We start from the raw sequence: 20,612 nt of genomic DNA on the forward strand, positions 1-20,612 counted from the left end.
GAATAGAAGGCTGCTCTGAATTTAAGATGACCCCCTTAAAAACAGAGGTTATACCTGTATTTACCCAAAAGGTCGAATTTAAGACGACTTCCTGCTTTCTAACATCAAATAACTTAGGGGGGAAACCTAGTCTTGGATTCGGGTAGATTCCTGAATCTCGTATTCAAGGCACAGCAGTCTGATCTGAAAAACACCAAGAGCTGGGTTCCCCATGTGGTCCACAACCTACGGCTCCAGGTCCAGAGCAGTGTTCCTTCTTACAGGGATTCCCAGATGTTGTTGATTACAACTCCCATAGTCCCCAGCTGCAATGGCTCTTGCTTGGGGATTATGGGAGTTGTAGTCCCAGATTATGGAGAATGAGGATGATCTGCAAGCTCTAGTAATGAAAGTACTAGTCTTCTTTACATAGTCCCATTTTTTCACTGTGCTCCTGTGAAAATATGGGATTATGTAAAGAAGACTAAACTAATAACAACGGGTACAGCAAGCAGCCTCAGAATTGATAATGAAGACCCTGAAGTGGTGGATAGCTTCTGCCTTTTAAGATCGACCATTAACAGTAAAGGGTCCAGCAGTCAAGAAATACACTGCAGACTAGCACTTGGTAGGGTAGCAATGAAGCCTTGGAAAGGATATTGAGATGCCGTGATGTGTCTATACCTACAAAGATTAGAATCGTTCGGACAGTGGTTTTCCCTGTGACACTCTATGGATGTGAAAGCTGGACTTTGAAGAAGCAAGAGAGAAAAAGCATTGATGTTTTTGAACCTGGGTGCTGGAGAAGACTTTTGAGGAGACCATGGACAGCCAGGAAAACAAACAAATTGATTATGGAATAAATCAATCCAGAATCTTCACTCAAGGCACAAATGACTTGGCTCAAACTATCTGACTTTGGAAACATTATGTGAAGACCCAGCTCCCTTGAGAAGTCCATCACACTGGGAAAAGTTGAAGGAAAGAGAAGAAGAGGGAGACCAGCAGCAAGGTGGATGGACTCAATTACGACAGCAATGAATGCACTACTAAGAGACCTTCAAGGCCAAGTTGGAGACAGATCATCCTGGAGAGAATCTGTCTATGTGGTCGCTAAGAGTCGACACTGACTTGATGGCACTTAATCAATCAATCAATCAGTCAACATCTAGGAATCCCTGTTAGAGGGGACATTGGTCCAGAGAAAGGTGTTGTTTAAAAGGGAGATCAATAAAATCTTCAAGAGAGATTGTATATTTTTTTCAGAGCATGTGAATTCTCTCAATAAATTCTGTACTCTGAACCACACAAGATTCCAGAATATCTGCACATATTTGGATGCTGACTGACACGAAGGTGCCCAGGAGAGAAAAAAAGTTGATATTTTGGCTTGTTGATCTTGCATTTTCATGTTGCTCCTTTGCTGAATCATTGGATGCTCTTTTCTCCAGAAATTGCACAGGCGGCTTCCTTTTTTCTCCTCCCAGATGTTACTGATTTCAAAATTTGTGTTCTTGCTTGCTTGGATGGAAGGAATTTAACCAGTTAGGCCTGGATAACAATACCACTTAAAAGAGATTCTTGAACTGCAGTCTCTTGCTGCGGGGGGTGGGGTGGGGGGCTGATTTTGCAGTGCCATAGAGAGTGATGGTCGGAGATCTTAGAAACGGGTACATCAAAGGATAACAAGTCAGAGTCACAAACAGCACTTCGCCTTGCGCTTTAGAAAATGTGCTTTTTTCAGATACTTTCAAGGTTAAGGACTAGAAACTTGAGGTTTTCTTTCAGCGAAGGGAAACTTAGATTTCCTTATCCTGATTCCTGTGCGTTTTAAATGTGCATTTCTGGACTGCAGTTGAAGAGACATTTCTTACAGTGTTCCCTCTAACAGGGATTCCCAGATGTTGTTGACTACAACTCCCATAATCCCCCAGTAAGAGCCATTGCAACTGGGGATTATGGGAGTTGTAAACAACATCTGGAATCTGTGTTAGAGGGAACACTGGTTACTTAGTCCTGCTTGCTTTAGAACGGGCCTGCTTAACTTTGCCCCTGCCCAGCTGTTTGTACTACCTCCCATAATCCCTGGCTATTGGCCATTGTGGCTGGGGATTATGGGAGTTGTAGGCCAACATCTGCAGGAGGGCCGAAGTTGAGTAGCCCTGCTTTAGATGGAGAGAGGCAAAGTCAATGTACACTCCATGGATCAGTAGGCACAAGGGAGTGAGGAGTACAGATTTTCTGTTAGCACTCTGTGTCTCTATTTTGTCTGCTTGTGGAGACATTTGGGATGTCTTGTTGTGCTGGAAATTGTCCTCTTTCATGTTGCATTCCTCTTCCCTAGGTCTCTCAGAGTTCAATCCCTGGGTATTTGTGTGCCATAGTAACATAGGAAGCTGCCATATACTGAGTCAGACCATTGGTCTATCAAGCTCAGTATTGTCTTCACAGACTGGTAGCAGCTTCTCCAAGGTTGCAGGCAGGAGTTTCTCTCAACCCTATCTTGGAAATGCTGCCAGGGAGGGAACCTGGAGCCTTCCGCTCTTCCCAGAGTGGCTCCATCTCCTGAGGGAAATATCTTACAGTGCTCACACTTCTAGTCTCCCATTCATATGCATGCAACTAGGGCAGACCCTGCTTAGCAGAGGGGACAAGTCATGCTTGCTACCACAAGGCCAGATCTCCTCTCCAGCTCTCCTCTGGGGCAGGAAGAATGCGTCTTTTGTCTTCCACACATGGACATGAGGGCACCATAGCACTTCACCACTTCATGTTATGCAGTCTACAGTGGGTGAGCTTCACCTTGTACTGGTGACGAGGTATTACTATAAATCCTTGATGACCAGAAACTTGGGTTACTTTAAAAAAAAAAAAAAAGATCTTCAGCCCTAGAAAAAAAGTTGGGTGAAGAGAGACATCCAGTTTCCCACATGGGAAACATGAAGACCTCTGCTGATGTGGTGGCTAATTTTGTACTGCTTTTATGGTTTCTCTTCTTGTCCCTTCTTTCCTCTGTGGTCGCCAGGAGTCAACACCAACTCAATGGCACAATTTTACCTTCTAGTTACAGACCATTCTGTCATTAAGGACTGAAAGTGTTGGGTCTGCCTATCCACCTCTTGCTACAGCCTTTTATCGGTACTTCCTGGTTCTTTGATTGTGTTTCATAGTGTTCCCACAGTCTTAAAGGTTAACTCATGATGAGTAGACATTGGTGTTGGTTTCTAAACGTGCATGCTTTTTAACAGAGCATTTTCCTGGTTGCTTGTGAATTGCCAGTTGGGTACACAAACCCGGCAGAAAGATTTCGAGGAGAAGCCTCGATCCAGCAAAATGTTACGCACAGTTCCTCATCACACCACAGACCCAACTTCAGAAATTGCCAAAGCATAAATGAAATTTAAAAACAAACCACTTTGCCTCGTGGGAACTGCAAGTATTGGAATTTTTCCAAACCACTTTTGGAATTGTGAAATCCGAAAACCACAGTGGGGAGAAAAGCAAAGGAGCCACTGGCTACGAGATTCCTGTATGTATTTTGAGGGTGTCCTATTGACCTCAAGGGGCTCTCGCTCCTGAGTAAATGGGTGTCGTTAGGATCGGTCTGGAAGTCCAACCGATGATGCCAACATACATGCTGTGCTTTCCTCACCAATTAGTAAGGCCCCTTCTGGGAATCTGGAACAAAGTTGGCTTCCCTTTGGATGAAAGCTGAGGAAACTGCACCAGATCCAAGCCAGCTCCCAAGCCTGTGTGTTTGGGTGTGGCGACTGAGGTACTAACCTCTAATCCTCCCCGGAGCAGCTTTTCCTGACTGGAAATGGACCCCTTCTGAGAAGCTTGCTGACTGTACCGTGGCCGTTTGACATTTGGGGTGAGGCTGCAGCTGCTGGGCAAACCCATCACATAACATTGGCAGCACCCCAATGGATCTTGCTTCACTCCTGGATTTCACCTGGTTTCCCCCCATCGGCACTCACTTTGGTTCAGGGCCGGACCAGGGACAGTGAGAGGGCGCCGGGTTACAGCAGAATGGGTGCTTCAGGGTGGGAGCATTCACTGCTGCCGAATGCGCCGGATGCGCCGGGGGTATGCCCTGTGAGCCAGTCCAAGCTTGCTTTGGTTCCGCTCTTCCTCATCCCCTGGTTGAGTGGTCTACATCCTAACAAAACCAGGGAAATGACAGCACGTTGATAGCCACCTAATGGCTCCATGGGAAATGACTTGACGAGCAAGCCAGAGGTTGCCGGTTCGAATCCCCGCTGGGATGTTTCCCAGACTATGGGAAACACCTCTGTCGGGCAGCAGTGATATAGGAAAGTGCTGAAAGGCATCCTCTCATACTGCGCTGGAGGAGGCCGTGGGAAACCCCGCCAAAGACAATCGCAGGGCTCTGTGGTCACCAGGAGTCGATACCGACTCGACGGGACACTCTGCCTTTACAACACATTGCATGAGGCCAGGAGTTCCCCACAAACTGTTCTGATGCTTCTGGTGGACTAGGTAGATGCAGACCAGTGAAAAGGCCAGGAATGACTTTTTTCTTTTGCAGAAGTCTTGCTGCCATATCAATTACAAGAATGGAGGAGACCCCCAGTTTACAAAGGGGGAACTGGGACTTTGGGGGTGACAAGAGAGTTCTCAGAAGTGCTGATAATAGTCTTCCTCTAATTCGCCAAGCCATGGTTCATGGCTGTTCTGGCACAGCCCAGAAATCTCAATGGCTGGAGTGGGGACATGTGTGTGTATGTTTATGTGGTTTTAAGTATGAGTAAGTCCCCAACCTAAGAGGCAGACAAACACACACTTCTTCTTTTTTAACAGGGATGACCAATTCTACCAAGCACTTCCCCAAGATCAGCAGTTGCTTATTTCTCAACAGGTAGAAACAATTAGCTCATTCAGCTTTTCCCCTTGACTGGATGCATTATTTTTTTAAGGTTGAGAACATTCTTTTGCTTGTGTACTCACCTAATCTTATTTCATGAATGTGTTGATTGTTGCCCAGATATGACTGCCTGTTAAACAGCTGAGCTGAATCAAGTCTCTGATCTAGTTGAGCATCCTTGGCTATAGACTGGATGATTGACACAGATTGACATTTGCAAGGCGGGCGGGGGGTGGATCTATGCTCGTTTTGGCAGTTCCGAGTATTGAAGGGGTGCAATTCTCAGCAAAATCCCCTCCAAACAATGCACAGACACGCACCCTGTTTTAGAACAGGGCGGTCAACCATGGACCATGTCCTGGTATTACGCCATCTGATTGAGAAATATAGCGACAAATCCAAGTCCTCCTTGTATATGGCCTTTGTAGATTTCAAATCAGCCTTTGATTCAATCTCAAGGATAAGCCTCTGGGGGAAAACAAAGAGACGCCAATACGGATAAGCGTTTACGCTTTCTTATTCAGAAGCTCTACGATAACACCAGTGTGAGAGTGAGATGTAACCCTCAAGGCTCACTTTCACATTTAGTAACCACTAGTAAAGGAGTTAAATAAGGGTGCATTTTTGCACCCTCCCTGTTCAGTCTTTACATAAAATACCCTAGCTAATAATCTCTCCAATCCAGCGCTACATTCCCCAACTATTGTGGGCACAGCTATCCCAATCCTGCTGTATGCAGATGACGCTGCTATCATCTCACAAACTCCTGTGGGCCTTAGGAGAATGTGTAGGCTCTTGGCCACCAACTGCAAGGACATCCACTTGGTAATTAACTTCCACAAATCTAAAGTGATGGTCTTTGCCAAGAGGCCTACAAGCTTTAACTGGCACAGAGAAGGCAGGTCAATGGTTTCAAGTATCTGGGTGTGGTTTTTCATGCCACTGGGTCATGGAAGGCCCATGTGGACTACGTTACCCAACAGGCACAAAGTGCTTCAGCAACATTAAAGATTCTTTTGCTCCAAAGGTGGAGAGGTTATTCCTGCAGCGCTAAAGTTATTTGCTGCTAAATCATTGGCCCAGCTTCTGTACGGTGCACAACTGGGCCCCTACCCTAACTATAGGCCGCTGGAGATAATCCAATCTAAATTTCTTAGAGCAGTATTCAGGGCCCCTCGATGTATCTCCAAAGCAGCATTGAGGTTGGAAACAGGCCTCCAGAGGGTGGAAACCCAAGCATGGATTTGACTCCTCAGTTATTGCCTTAGGATACATTTCTCCCCTCTGGGATTGATCCCTCTTAAGTTGGCCGATAGGTTTCAATCCACCTGGGCACGAGCACTGATGGGTAAATTGTCATCACTTGGCCTCTCTGCTGAACATCTGTCATTATTAGATTATAGTCAAGCCGAGGCGATCCTCAAACATAGGGTCTTGGACACTGAACATCAGAACCATTTCAGCTCCATCCCGGAGACCATAAGAGGGCACCTTGGTGATTTTAACCAGGAACCTGCTAGCTAGCTATTGTCCCTCTCTTTACCAAGCCATCACAGGGTGTTCCTCAGAGCTAGTAGTTTAGTATTTCTCACATTACAAAATTCATTTCATGCCTCCTGGGAACGCAGAATATTTACTAAACTGGCAACATTGGGGTTGCTTCCGCTTACCCTGCTCAAAATGGAAGTATCACAAGCCCGTGCCTTGGTGAAACAGAAAATATTAGACACGGAGCGGCAGGAAGATTTATCGAAAGTCTCCGGGTTTCTACTGTAACGATACCACAAGGTACCTTCTTGCTCCTTTCTCTTATCTGCAACAATGAGACATCCCCAGATATAGGTTGGCTTTTACACAGGCCAGATGTAGATGCCTTCCCTCTGCTGTCCTTGAAGGTCGCTGCAGTGGGACTCCTTCTGCGGAGCGTCTATGCCCCTGTGGCGATGGGGAAGTTGAAACAATCGAACATGTTTTGCTTTATTGCTCCTCTTATAGGGAATTACGTTTAGAACTAATATTCCCGCTGTTGGCTCGTTTCCCAGGAAATTTGCCTAGCCAACAAGTGGCTTTCCTGCTTGAGGACAGCATACCTGCCATTACTCGGAAAGTGGCGGGCTTTTGTGCAGCAGCTCGAAGAGTGCGCCAGTTTTTAATTAACAGTCTTAGTGCTGCTCTATAACCTTTCAGTTATAATATTGTTGATGGGTTAGACTGTTGACTTGTGTGTGTTTTTGTTTGTTTTTTAAACAGTGGGCCACTGTGTGAAACAGGATGCTGGACTAGATGGGCTTTCTTGGGCCTGATCCAGCAGGGCTGTTCTTATATTCTTAAGATCTCACCCGTCATTGCAAGAGCTTTTCAGGGCTATCGTCATAGCCTAAAGGCCTAGAAACATGCTGCTTATTTTTGGTAAACTAAATTTGTGGTTCTGGGCAAGTTGGTCACTGTGCCTAGTTCCAGTTTCTGCCTTTTGTGTGGTGCAATTTCAGAACTGCAGAACATAAATTTCTCTCTCTAAGGGCTGGCTTACAAGCTTAAGATGATTTATTGGCTCTTCCGTCTTCCCAAGGAATAATCGTTCTGTGAGCAAGGGATTCTGTGAAATTTCACACGGAGAATCTGCAGCACCTTGATCCTTTGGGGAGGGAGCTCTGCCAGCTAACCTGATATCAAATCAGTCTCAGCTTGCAATTAGCAATGTACTGGTCAGGCAACTTTGTTGTGAGCGCAGAGCTGTGTCACGGACAAGCAGGAAAATGCATCCCACCCCCTCTGCAAAATGGCACTCGTGTGTCCTCCTCTCATCAGCTGTAATTCTCTGCTGCATGGCTGAGAAGAATCCAGAGTTCTGTTTTTGCCAGGGGTGCTCCTTTCAGGAGGCAAGGTGAGGCAATCACCGCAGGTGGCAAGTTTTTGAGGCCAGCAGGGTGGTAAAATGCCCACTGCCGTTGGAGCAGATCTGACTCTTAGAAGCTTTGCAAAGAATACTGCTCCTCATGCTCCCTGCAAAGCTAGCAAGAAGCACAAGGGGAGAGAGGAGAAAGCTGCTGGCAACCTCCCCTCACCACTTTCAAAATTTGCAAAGGTTCGTTTTGAAAGGGGCAGCAGGCCCCCACCTCACCTCTGGTGCCCCAATACTTTGGGTTGCCCCCTGGTTTTGGTCTGTCTTGCTTCTATACATTCTCATTTCAGTGAGCCTGCAGCAGCTTTAGAAACTCTCGCCTTATCTCCTGAAATTTCAGCCCGAGGGGTCTCTTTTCTTTCTGAAAAACAGGTCGACTTCAGAGTGTGCAAGCACAGAATTTTGCCAAGGTGGTCTCTTTCAAAGCAAAGTGGACATGGTGCATGGTGGAGGTGGTTTTGTTCTATAGAGTTGGGTTCAAAGAAGATCATGGCTGTGGAAAGCTTGTGGCACACATTCAACACTTGAAAGCCAGAGAGAGGAGGTGGGCAAGCAGTGTTTTGTGCTGTGGCCTGCGGTGGGTGGAAGGAATCAAGTGTCGGTCAAGAGCTGCTAGATTGTGCAACCCACAGGCTGGGATCCTAAGCTAAACGGGGCCTCAGCAAGAGCAAGAGCATTGGTTTTTAAGGGTTTAAAAAAAAGATGGGCAAAAAGGCAGAGTCAGGGAGGACTAAGAAGAAGAGGCTGAGAGGAGAAAGACAGGAACACCCTGGGGGAAATTCAGAGGGTTCCTCATTGCCAGTTGGGATGGAAAGTGGATCCAAGATCTTTGAAGGCAAAGCATCTGATTACGCACATTAGAATTGCACAATTCATTTCCTGTTGCAGGTACTGTAGATTCCTGGCAGCAAGATGTGGCAGGGGTGGGTTTTGATGACCAAATTCAAGGCGCATGTAGATGGGAACATTCAAGGCTTGTGAATTTGAGGCACCTTTCAAAGTGGTGATTTATATTTAGCAGGGGGAGAGCAACTGGCCCTCTCCAACCCTCGCACAGCATCCCTCCAGTGGCTGCTGTTGGTGTTTACCTTATATTTCTTTTTTAGACTGCGAGCCCTTTGGGAACAGGGAACCACATTATTGATTTATTCTTTATTTTTCTATGTAAACTGCTTTGGAAACTGTGTTGAAAAGCGGTATATAAATAAAAGTAGTAAGTAAACTAGTAGTAAGTAAACAAATGTGTGAAGGCCCTTCTCCACCTATGTCTCCTGTGCCTTTAAGGCATCAGCATGATGGGAAGAAATCCAACAGGAGAAGAGGCCCCTGTTGCTGCATTTTAATCCCAAGGAAAGTTACACTGTTAGTTGTGGCTGCAGAAACTGATATATTGCCTCCAACATACATGGCGCATTATAGAGTGACCTAAGTGATTCATAATCAGAGGTCTGTGAAACAAGGGGTCTCCAGACCTTGTGTGGAAAATTGGTGGGGGAGGGCAGGGGGTGGGAATATCAGAAGATAGGAAGCCCCCTTCCACAGAGTCAGGCCCTGGATCTGTCTAGCTCAGCATGGTCTACCCTGACAGGCAGCAGCTCTCCAAGGTTTCAGGCAGGCGTCTCTCTCAGCCTTAGCTGGAGATGCTGCCAGGGAGTGGGCCGGAGACCTAGATGCTCTTCCACTGAGCTACTGCCCCATTCCCTAAGGAGACTTAAGGCCCTCATGTGTATTCACCCATCCAGATGCAAACCAGGGCAGATCTTGCTTAGCAAAAGGACAATTCCACGAGACCAGCTCTCCTCCCCAAAGCCAGTGCTTCATTTCATTCTGTGGGTGATGAGGATTAAGCCAAAAGTGTCACAGAAGAAATGGGGTTTTCTGCCTGTGTCAATGCGCCATGTCTTAGGGGTGGGGGCAGGGCCGGATTAACATAGTAGCAAATGTAGCATTTGCTACGGGCCCCGCGTTTTCTAGGGCCCCGCACGCCTGGCTTGAACGTCTGCCCCTTCTTTTGCTCTCTATTTGGTGCTCTCTGCTGACTCTCCTCATTGCCTGCTGCTGCCAATTCTCTCGCCTTGCTGGAGGGCATTTAAGCAAGGTCTTCCTGGCACCACGGTGTTGATTGGGTTATCTATTATGTTAAGCAGCACGGGAGGGAGTAGTAAGAACAACAGTAGGAACAGATGGCTTGCAAAGGGTTCTCAAAGATAACTTAATCGCCAGGGAGTTGGTCTTTATTTGTTTAAACTGTAAAAGTTTTTAAAAACATACACAGAGAGAGTAAAAGAAATAAAAGCAGTTTAGATTAAAAAACAACCAACTATTAATGCCGGGTGGAAGAAAGGAAGCTAAAGAAGATGCTAGTTGAATGTTGCCAGCGTTTTCCGACTGACTGGGAGAGGGTAAAGACAAACAATGAGAACGTGTACCTTTAAGAGGAAAAAGAAAGCCGGAAGTAACTCAGATGTGTAGCAAGAGGAGTCTCAAAGTTTAGTGGATCAATTGAGGGGAGCTTGGAGGGAGATTATATTATGGTCTTGTTGGGTAAGGTCACTTATATCCTCCTTTAGTATCTAGCGCTGTTGGGAGGGAATTTGTGATCATTGCTTTTCAAGGAACTGCCAAATTTACGGTGAGCTCCTTTCCTCTCCTCTAGAACTGAAATAACTACTGCTGCGTTGCCAACTTCATTAGCTTTACGTTGGGATGCCCGTTGAAATTGTCCAAAGATAAACGGAGGCTGCAAACCTAAACACACTTACTAGAGAGTAAGGCTCATTGAGTTCAGTGGGACTTACTTCTGAGTAAACATGCTTAGGGTTGCACTGAATGATTTGTGCATTTCTCCTTTTAATATTAAGCATGTTAGTGTAATTTAGATTGAAAGAGGCTGTGCCTCCTGCCAAAAGATTGTCTTTGGGATACTTCTGTTTTCATGGAAGTTGCTAATGCACCTCATCATAATCACATTCATTTGCAATGCATCAACTATTTTAAATATACATCTGCTTTCCTGTCAGGCTTGCACAAGAGGTTAAACATAGATTCTTAATATTGTCAAATGGCCCTTTTAATGTGATGGCTGCTGGGATCCAATATGTTCTGCACACATTGGAGTCAAACATCCACTGTTGTGTGCCAAAATTGCTAACAGGTTCAGATTTCTCAAAGTACAGAATTCCTGAGAACCTTTTAATTTAAACATTCAGAGTTTTGTTCCCCACCCCCTTTCTCTTTGTGAAAATAACTCCAAAGGAGAACCCATGGTCAGGAGTCACAAAAGTGTGTGTGTGTGTGTGTGTGTGTGTGTGTGTGTGTGTGTGTGTGTGTGTTTTGCAAAGTTTGTTGACTGGCTGGCTCAGCTGAGTGGAGGCATGGGGTGGTTGGTGGGGGGGCACTAGGCAAATGAAAAAAAATTGAATTACTTTACTATGCAAGTAAATAATTTATGTTTCATTATTTATGTGCATTTTTAAAATTTGGGGCCCCTTCATAACATTTGCTACAGGCCCCACACTAGCTTAATCTGGCCCTGGTGGGGTGGGGGGAGAAGGTGCAGCCCTAGGAACATAGGAAACTGCCATATACTGAGTCAGACCAGACTCGCAGCAGCTTCTTCAGGGTTGCAGGCAGGATTCTCTCTCAGCCCTATCTTGGAGATGCTGCATGCTTTGGTAGTTTGTTGGTTCATTAAAAAAATCTTGTCCTATCAAAATCTTGTCCTGTCTTGGAGATGCAGCCAGGGAGGGAACCTGGAACCTTGATGCTGTTCCCAGAGTGGCTCCATCCCCTGAGAATCTCTTCCAGTGCTCACACTTCTAGTCTCCCATTCATATGCAACCAGAGGACAAGTCATGCTTGCTACCTGCTTAGCTATGGGGACAAGTCATGCTGGCCATCACAAGACCCTCTTCTACGAGACCAAAGGGAATCTAACCAATTCAATGGCTTCCTTACCTCCCTCTTGTTCAAGCCCATCTCCGATATGAGAGTGTCCATGGGTGTCAAAGGATCATTCCCGCAAAGGAAACACGGTGGCACCTCCTCCACAACATTGAGATTGGCTTTTTTCCCTTGTGCCATCCAGCAAATTGGTTTTAGCTTCACCATGCCACAAAATATACAGCTACACAAACTTTTCACACAACCGCCTACCCGTACGAGTGTAACACAAATTCCTTCCTAGAAGCCATGAGGATTTTTGTAATGTAAGCTGCAGATTGGGAAGAGCAGTTTAATGGTTGTGTATATGAACTGTTCCCTTTCCCGAGTGCTGAAAGATTTCAGACCATCTTGCATTTATACTGATTGTGGAGTGCGAGGGCAGGTATTTCACTTGATTTTAAAAAGCCTGTTTTATGGCCCAGAATAATACAGAATTTTGCAAAGTTCTATATTAATACCAATAAACCAGTGTGGTGCAGTGGTTAGAATGTTGAATTAGGGTCGGAAATACCTGAGTTCAAATCCCCATCCAGCCATGAAACTCACTGGGTGACTCTGGGCCAGTTGCTTATCTCTCAGCCTAACCTATCTCACAGGGTTGTTGTTAGGACAAACATAACCATGTACATCGCTCTGGGCTCCTTAGAGGAAGAGTGTGCTATAAATGTAATAACCCCTGCTAACTGGGCAAAGAGGCACCTTTTAACATGGTGATTCCCTTTATTTAGCAGGGGGAGAGTAACTGGCCCTCTCCACCCCCAGCACAGCATCCCTCCAGTGACTGGTGCTGGTGTCTCTCTGATGTTTCTTTTAGATTGTGAGCCTTTTGGAGACAGGGATCCATCTTATTTATCTATCTATCTATCTATCTATCTATCTATCTATCTATCTATCTATCTATTTCTCTGTGTAAACTGCCCTGAGCCATTTTTGGAAGGGTAGTATAGAAATCGAATAAATAGTAAATAAATAATAACGAATAAATAAATTATTTTTAAAGTAAAGCAAAATACCTGGATTCACACTCCACCAGCAGTGTATCTGAATGCAAGAATGCTCAGTTGTTTGGTAGGTTAAAAAGAATACTTCAACATTAAGGAAAGGATGTCCAAAAAGTGATTTCGTAATTGAAATCCAGTTGGTGGATTTCAACAAGAAAGACAACTGTCTTTCTTGTTATTTTTTAATTTTATTTTATGTTTTTATTTTTATTTTTACTTTATCCTGACTATTGATTCTTGGCGTAAAACTTTGTATGCTTTGATTTCAAGAGATGGGATTTCTTTTTTCTCTGTAATAAAAGCAAAAAGAAAAAAGGACGCAGACATTTCTACAGAAATAGCATTCATTCAGCTAAGTTTCTGCTTTGTTTTCACATTGCCAGGTCCTTGCAGCAGGACCAGGAATAAGAGGAACCCAGCTGAAGAGCAAACGCAAACATCACAGAAACATCGTGCCTTTGCAACTGTGGGATGAGTCTCCCTCGTTTTCCCCTCCAGAAGTATAATATTACACTTGTGAGTATAATATTACAAAACTGTGCCAGCCTGCCATTTCATAATGAGTGGTTGATGTTTCTTTTCCTCTCCTTAAACCATCCCCTTGTCAACAGCGGCGACAGCAAAAGTTGATTGATTGGCAGCAGGAGGGATGGGCAGCTAGCAAGCCCTCTGCCTGTTTCTTGTGGTTTGGTGTCCTGATGGGGCTTGCTCATGGCCAGGGCGTGTCTCCCCACGTCAGTCAAGGCGGCAGTGACTCAGTTCTGCTTGCCAGGCCGCTGTCGGAGGGTTTTATAAAGAGCTGGGAGCGACTAGCAGCACCAGCAGAGAGCCAGAGGAAGAGGGAAGGGAGCCTCCGGACAGCAGCGGAGTCCTAAAGGCGATTGATTGCAGCGCAGCCCAGATCACGATGAGGACGATCCTGGTCCTTCTGGCCTCTTGGCTGGTTCTAGCACAATCCACAGCTGTTGCTACCACAGGTAAGTCTTGGGGATAGCTAGATGGTGGGGCTGCCAATGCAGAGATTCCTGGATATCTCCCCCCACCCCGGCCCAGTAGTATTGTTCACGCCATTAAAATCTCCAGGTTTGCTGCTGAAAGCGACTACCTGGAGGTGGGTGCTGATTTCTCGGAGGGTTGGCAACCATCCAAGAGGGCAAGTTGGCACTGGCCCCCTGCCTGCCTGCCTGCCTGCCTTTTTGCTGCTTGCGCTCTGGAGCACACACCTTGCTGGGCTGCAGGTCAGGCAGAAGCTGTCCAGCAAGATGCGCCGGCACCACGAGCCGACAGGCTGATCAAGTGCTCCAGATTAGCAGGTTGGGTGTTTGATTCACACTTGAGCGATGTCTTACAGCAGAAGCAACTTGGGGCTCTGAAATGCAGGTTCCTTCCACACTCCTAGCAAGCAGGGGTTCCCAACCTGTGCTCCTCCAGATGTTGCTGAACTACAACCCCCATCATCCCCAGGCATTGTGGCTGAGGATGATGGGAGTTGCAATGGAGGACCCCTGCTATAAAGCAAGGTAGGGGGCAGATAAAGCCGGGCGTTTGTTCGTTCTCCCTCACACCCCGCCCAAAAAAACCCACTCTCTGCTTTTCCCCCAACTGTGTTTGATCTGGAGGGAGTTACTTTTCAGTTCCCAAGAGAAAAGACAGCTAAGAGAAGTGAACCCTGGCCAGAAAAGGATACACGTGCACTTGCCCTGTTCTTCTTCCCCGATTTATCCTCATAACAACCCTGCGAGGTAGACGGGGAGAAGAGATAGTAACTAGCCCAGGGATATTCAACATGCACCGTAGCTGTCTGGGGATTTGAACCCACATCTCCCCAGTTTTACTCAGACACTCTAACCGCAACCCCATGCTGGCTGTTATATTTATTTATTTATTATTTTATTTCTATACCACCTTTCCAAAAATGGCTCAGGGCGGTTTACACAGAGAAATAATAAATAAATATAAGAGGATGGCTCCCTGTCCTCAAAGGGCTCACAATCTAAAAAGAAACATAAGATAGACACCAGCAACTGTCACTGGAGGTGACCGGAGTTTGCAATCTGATTCTAAAATATGAGTTCGTTGCCATCACGTCTACCAATTATTTACATACTTCAAGAAGTTTGATTGTTTTCAGGAGCTGAATTCTGCAGGCAAAAATATCTGGACTTTGCCAGAGTGCAAGGAGCCTAACATTTTCCTTTCTAGAATGACCGAAACTGTCAGCCAGATTCCCATCTCTGGGCAGAACATTGTTTTAATTGGACAATTGTGCAATTGCCTTTGATTACAAAAGATCTCCTTATCAGCCTCATGATCAATCCGTCAATCCTTTATTATGGTCAGAGACCAGCATAAAATTAATACAGGTTAAACATTACATGTTATGATGATATCATGACAAAGCTAAATTTAATGATGACTGCCATTTTAAAAAGCAAGTTAGACTACATATTAGTGCATATCATCAGAAGGCTAAAACTAAGAATAATTGCAGTTTAAAAAGTAAAATAGATAGAATACACGTTAATACTAAAAAAAGCTAAAAACCTAAAGTTACTAAAGCTAAAAGAGATAAAATATAATAATACAGTTTCTATTATAAAAATGCACAGAAATGATGGAAAGGGGATATGAAATTGTAAAAGCCCAGATTTAGAATTATAAAAAGCAATAGAAGGACAATAAAATGCAGTAAAATGCAGTACAATTCAATAAAACAATGGGCAAGTGCGATCCAGAGTCACCAAGAATCATATTCAGGGGGCTCATTCGACGGATGCCGATCACAGCCGCAAAGAACTTGGCAGCTCTCTGTGTAGTGGCAGAGTTAGAGTCAGAGCGCAACAGAAAACTGTAGAATTATCTCGAACATCCCAGGAACTTGCTTAGCAATGGGAGAGTGAGGGCGGCACGGCTGTCTCTATAGAATGAGCAATACTGAAGGACATGCTCAGTAGTTTCGATCTGCTCTGAGCCACAGGGATCTTTCTGGAACGGCCCTGAAGCACTGCTGAGGGGAGACCATGGCAGCGAGCCAAAGTGAACACCCTTCTGTGGTTTGGGACCCCCAGATGAGTGAGAGATGCTGCAGGAGAGGCAGTATATCTAAGCTGCTCACTGACATAAAGTTTGGAGACACTACTGAGGTCCGTTGGGCGCTCAGTGTCTGTAATGCGCTGCTTCATAGTTGCTTTTGCCTGATCGTAGCCCATGTTGGGCAGGGACGGTGGGGAGAGGCCCAGGGTAGCTAATTTCGCCTCAGTTGTCTGAGCCCAACTAGATTGATAATCATCATGCAGGGTTAGAGGGAAAAGACCAATTGGGCAAAAGGATAGTCTAAGCCAAGCGTTCTCAACGTTGGGGCCTCAGATGTTGTTGGACTTCAACTCCCGTAATCCCCAGCCCCCAGTGGCCTTTGGTTGGGGATTATGGGAGTTGCAGTCCAAGAACATCTGGGGACCCGACGTTGAGAATCCCTAGTCTAAGCCGATAGGAGAGAGTGGCCACCCACACCCTAGCCTCAATCTTGATTCCAGGCATAGGGTGGCATCGGAGACACATCTTGGTACATGGAGCGCTGCCCTCAAGAACTTGGATTGCACACATTCCAGGGTCACAATATTGGGGAAAAGACCCAGTTGAGCGCCATAAAGTAGCTGAGCTAATGACTTGGCTTGGAACAGTTCGAGAGCTGCGGGAAAGAAGTGGCCTCCTCTTGTATGCATACATTGAAGGATGGAGGTGAAGCTTCTCTGAGCATTTAAGGCCACATGTTCTCCATGGGCTTTTCTAGAGTGAAAGTCTACGCCCAGATACTGAAAATGAGCCACTTGCTCGATCTTATGTCCCTTGATCCTCCAGGAGTGGATCTTGGGCCTCCTCGCAAAGGCCATCATTTTAGTTTGGGATCATTGATTTCCAGCATCAGGGCCCTCAGTGCTCTTCTAAGGCCAATGGGAGTCCAGCCTCATGATTTTTTTGCTTCTAGAGAGGGGGAAATGCTACTTCGGCCTTTTGGTTTCTCAAACTGTGCTGCAAACCTTTTAAGGCTTCTTGAAACAACATCTTTCTTTCATAAAAGTTGGTTGACTGTAGCATGAGTTTTTTACCTGATTTTAGAAATCAGGAAGTTGTCTTAAATTTAGAGTTGTCTTCGATTCAGGTAAATACAGTCGCTAACTTGTGTGTGCTTGAAATAAAGAGATCACTTGAGGAAGAGGCAGCTCTTTACTTCTGAGTTACAGAAGAAAAAGATTTCTCCCAAAATGTGCTGTCAGACTCTAAAGTACCTAATTTCTGTTAAGGACAATTGTTTTTGACAACTCTTCTTTGTTGTAAGCCACTAACATGCCCATTTTACAGATGTGGAGAACTGAGGCAGTAAACAACCTGCTCCAGGAATTCACAGCAAAACCAAGCTCCAGGATCCAAGATGAGACCTGGTTCTTGGTCCATGCTTACTTTGACTTCCCAGAATGTGCTGGGGGTCCTGAACCCTGAAGGAAATGAGCAGAAATGGAAACTCATTGGGACAGATCTGTCCCCTTTCTTGATGGTTGCCTGGAGGATCTGAAAAAGCATAGTGTACCTTTTGCCGTTATACCCCCTGGGGCGTTGGGAGGAGACAATGTGTGGTTTTTGGACCTCCTGGGTAGAAGAGACAATTGGCTAGAGTGGCCTTTTCAAAGGCAGCATTGTTCTTAGTCCTTGGCTCAAGGTGGGAGTGGGGGGTGGAGTTATGGGCCAGCCTCTACTTTCTTCTCTGCATGTGGGGCAGAACAAAGAGAACAGGCAGGGTGGGGGAAAGCGGGTATGAACGCTCATGTTTGGGTGCAGCCTCAAGCGCCTCAGTGGGCTGATTTCTCTCAAGTCTTTGTCTCGGCATGCCTGACGGAAGTATTTACCTTCCCCAGAGCCGGCCTGGGAGTGGATTCGGAGGCCATGGTTGCAGGAGCTTAGATCAACTCCTGGTGCCAGGGAAATTTCTCCTCCATTTCTGAGGCACCTTTGGCAGGAGAAGGAAGCAGGCTTTTCTTGTCCGGTTCTGAATCACGGACTGGCCCCTCCTGCGCCTTCTCACCTATTCCTAGAGGTCCTCTTAGGGCCCATCTCGATGTCGCAGGCGATACGTGGCTACCAATGAGCCGCAAAGCTCCCTCGCATCTCCCCGTCCGCTCCATTGGCTGGGTGCTGTGAGTCGTATCGTATGGCGTCACTGTCCAAATAATGTAAACATTATTTGGGAGACCTGGTAAGGAGCACGCATGGGTCGTCGGGAACCCCATCTCCTTGTAATAACTCCTTTGGGCCTCTGAATTAGGCTTCCTTGAGGCAGGGGCTGCTGGCATATTCCGAGCTAGGTCGATGAACTCATAAACAGGCCAGTGCCTCTGAGCATGCTAAGAATGCCTTTCTCCTCTCTTCCCCTGCCTTAGCGGACTACAACCAGCTCTTCTGAATCCTTCATCTTAATTCCTTTGTTCCCAGCTGAAATGGAGCCTTCAGTCAGTCTAAATTGCGGTAGGGCTGAAAGCGATGGCCGTCTGAGATCCCCTGCCAGTCAGCCAGGTGGACCAGCTGCCTGACGCAGTATAAGGCAACTCCTAGTGTAGGGTTAGGGCCGCAGCTCAGGGGTGGGGCTATGCAAGGTCCCAGGAGGTCCCGGGTTCCACCCTGGTAGCGTCTCCATTTTTTGGCTGAGAAAGGAGCCTCTCAGAAACCTGAGAGAGCCACTTCCAGTCCGTGCAGACAATACCCAGAGGGACCAACAGTCTGACTCTAAATAAGGCATCTTCATGGGTCCAGTGGTCCTTGTTCTTAAAGCCCTGTGTCTGTTGATGGTGCACTAATGAGTATTCCATCATCATAATCTCTAATGCGGTGAGAAATTCAACCGGGGAAGTTCCCCAGCCGTTCCCTCCTCCCCCACTGCTGTTGCTTTATGCTGAGACACCTGTTGGATTTCTGCCAGATGTGCACCTGTGAAAGCCCCAGGCGCTCAGCCGTGAAACCAAAGGTAGGTGCCTTCCCTGGGACGTTGAGGAAGCAAATGGAGACGAGGTGGGATAATGTGGCTAGTTGATGCCTGCCCGGAAATTCCCGGCTCTCGCATGCAGGGAGCCGCATCTGTGCTTGTTGACTCCGCAGAGGCTAATTGGCACCCTGGACAAACACCCAGAAACCCCACTGACTCAGGAGCCAGGCATTCAAAGGAAGCCCAGCTGGCTGTCGCTTTCCTTCCGGCATGAATTTGCCTCCTTGTGCGTTTGTGTTGCATTTGGGAGAAGAAACCCATCAAAGCTGATTCCCGGGCAGTTTTAATTGCGGCAAGGAATACGGTAGTTGTTTCCTGAGACCACTTGGAATGCACCCCCAGCACCATCGCAGGGGGAGCTCGTGTTCTAAATTGTGGGGACGCTCTGGCTTGAGAGTTCAATGTGGGGAAACGGTGTGGTGGTTCTTGTGCTTGGCGCTGGTTAGATCTGGGATGCGTGGACTGATTGGGGCCTCAGAACTAGTGCTGCCTGTGTGCTTGTTGCTGCTCCCTTGGAATAGGTGCTCAGTCTGTAAATACTACTACTATGATTTTTTTAAAAAAAAATTAAATATTATGAATTTATTCATAAAAATATTCATTTACTGCTCTTCAACCAAAGTTCAGAAAGCAGTTTACCTAGAAAAATAAATACATACATAAGATGGTCCCTATCCTCAAAGGGGGTTCACAATCCTAGTCGGGGGGGGAAACATAAGGTAGATACTAGCAACTGCCACTGAAGGGATGTTGTGCTGGGGTTGGACAGGGCTAGTTGTTCTCCCCCGCTAAACAAAAGTGAACTTTAAAAGGTGTCCCCTTGCTAACTGAGCAAAGAGGCACCTTTTCAAAGTAGTGACTCTCTTGTATTTAGCAGGGGGAGATCAACTGGCCCTATCCATCCCCAGCACAGCATCCCTCCAGTGGCTGCTGCTGGTGTCTATCTTATGGGGTTTTTTTTAAGATTGTGAGCCCTTTGGGGACAGAGAGCCATCCTTATTTATTTATATTGTTGTAAACAGCTTTGGGAACCTTGGTTGAAAAGTGGTATATAAACATCCATCGTATTCGTATTCGTCTCTTTGCATTTGTAAAAGATGATTACAAATACATCAAAAATGTTTTGTTTTGTTTTCCATTTTTCCTTGCAGCTGACGAAGGAGAGCGTCCACCTCCACCTTCGGATGCCATTTTGCAACAAGACATCACTGATCTGCAGCAGCGGGAAGTGGAAGGTAAGAGTGGGGGTCTGTGTGCTCTTTTGACCCACACTGAGAGTCAGATTTTCTCCCGAGGAAGCTGGTTATTTGGCTTGGGCTGTGCCCTGATCTAAAAAGCAAGGCAACAGATCTTCTCTTCTCTTCCACATAAAATGAAATGCCTCTTCAAATGCCATTTGAAGAGAGGCATTCTCCCTTTTCTCTCACGCAAAATGGAATGCCTCTTCTACTACCATCTGAGAAGAGATGCCCCCCCCCCTTTTCTCTCACACAAGAGGGAATGCCTCTTCTAGGACAATGATTGCTACGTCTTCAAACAAAGGCCTATCCTTCTGGCTTCAGAATTACTGTTTGTACCCATATGCAAACTGAGGCAAATTTAAAATGATAATTGGTTTATTCATTTGCAATGTTAATTACCACCCAATATCCCTAACTTAAGGTGGTCTACAAAGTTCTCTTAGTTAAATGAATCAACTAAGATTTGTTTAATTGGATGACAGGCCTAGCACAATTGGCTTATTGCTGTCTGTTGCCTTCCCTTTTTAACTATTGGCTGAGCTGGTGTGACATCATGGACTGTTCACAATTTTTTTTTGAGGGTTAAGGCAGTGGTGAATGGAGCAGGGAAGCTTCTCAGGCCCAG

At 46.1% G+C, this 20,612-nt stretch overlaps 1 protein-coding gene across 5 annotated transcripts in view; it reads left to right on the plus strand.

The window, feature by feature from the left end:
- Positions 1-20,612, plus strand: part of ECM1 (extracellular matrix protein 1) — a 39,175-nt gene that overhangs the window by 10,959 nt on the left and 7,604 nt on the right. For 3 of the 5 annotated variants that reach the window (XM_053277376.1, XM_053277377.1, XM_053277380.1), the window contains exons 2-4: positions 13,099-13,231; positions 13,488-13,692; positions 19,898-19,981. In XM_053277376.1, coding sequence (XP_053133351.1) covers positions 13,187-13,231; positions 13,488-13,692; positions 19,898-19,981 — 334 coding nt within the window. In that variant the 5' untranslated portion in view covers positions 13,099-13,186. Of the gene's footprint in view, positions 1-9,770; positions 10,402-13,098; positions 13,232-13,487; positions 13,693-19,897; positions 19,982-20,612 lie in introns of those variants that run through there. The other 2 variants (XM_053277379.1, XM_053277381.1) reach the window with 2 other exon arrangements.

Source organism: Hemicordylus capensis, chromosome 14, assembly GCF_027244095.1.
Source record: "Hemicordylus capensis ecotype Gifberg chromosome 14, rHemCap1.1.pri, whole genome shotgun sequence".
In the NCBI taxonomy this organism is placed as follows: Eukaryota; Metazoa; Chordata; class Lepidosauria; order Squamata; family Cordylidae; genus Hemicordylus; species Hemicordylus capensis.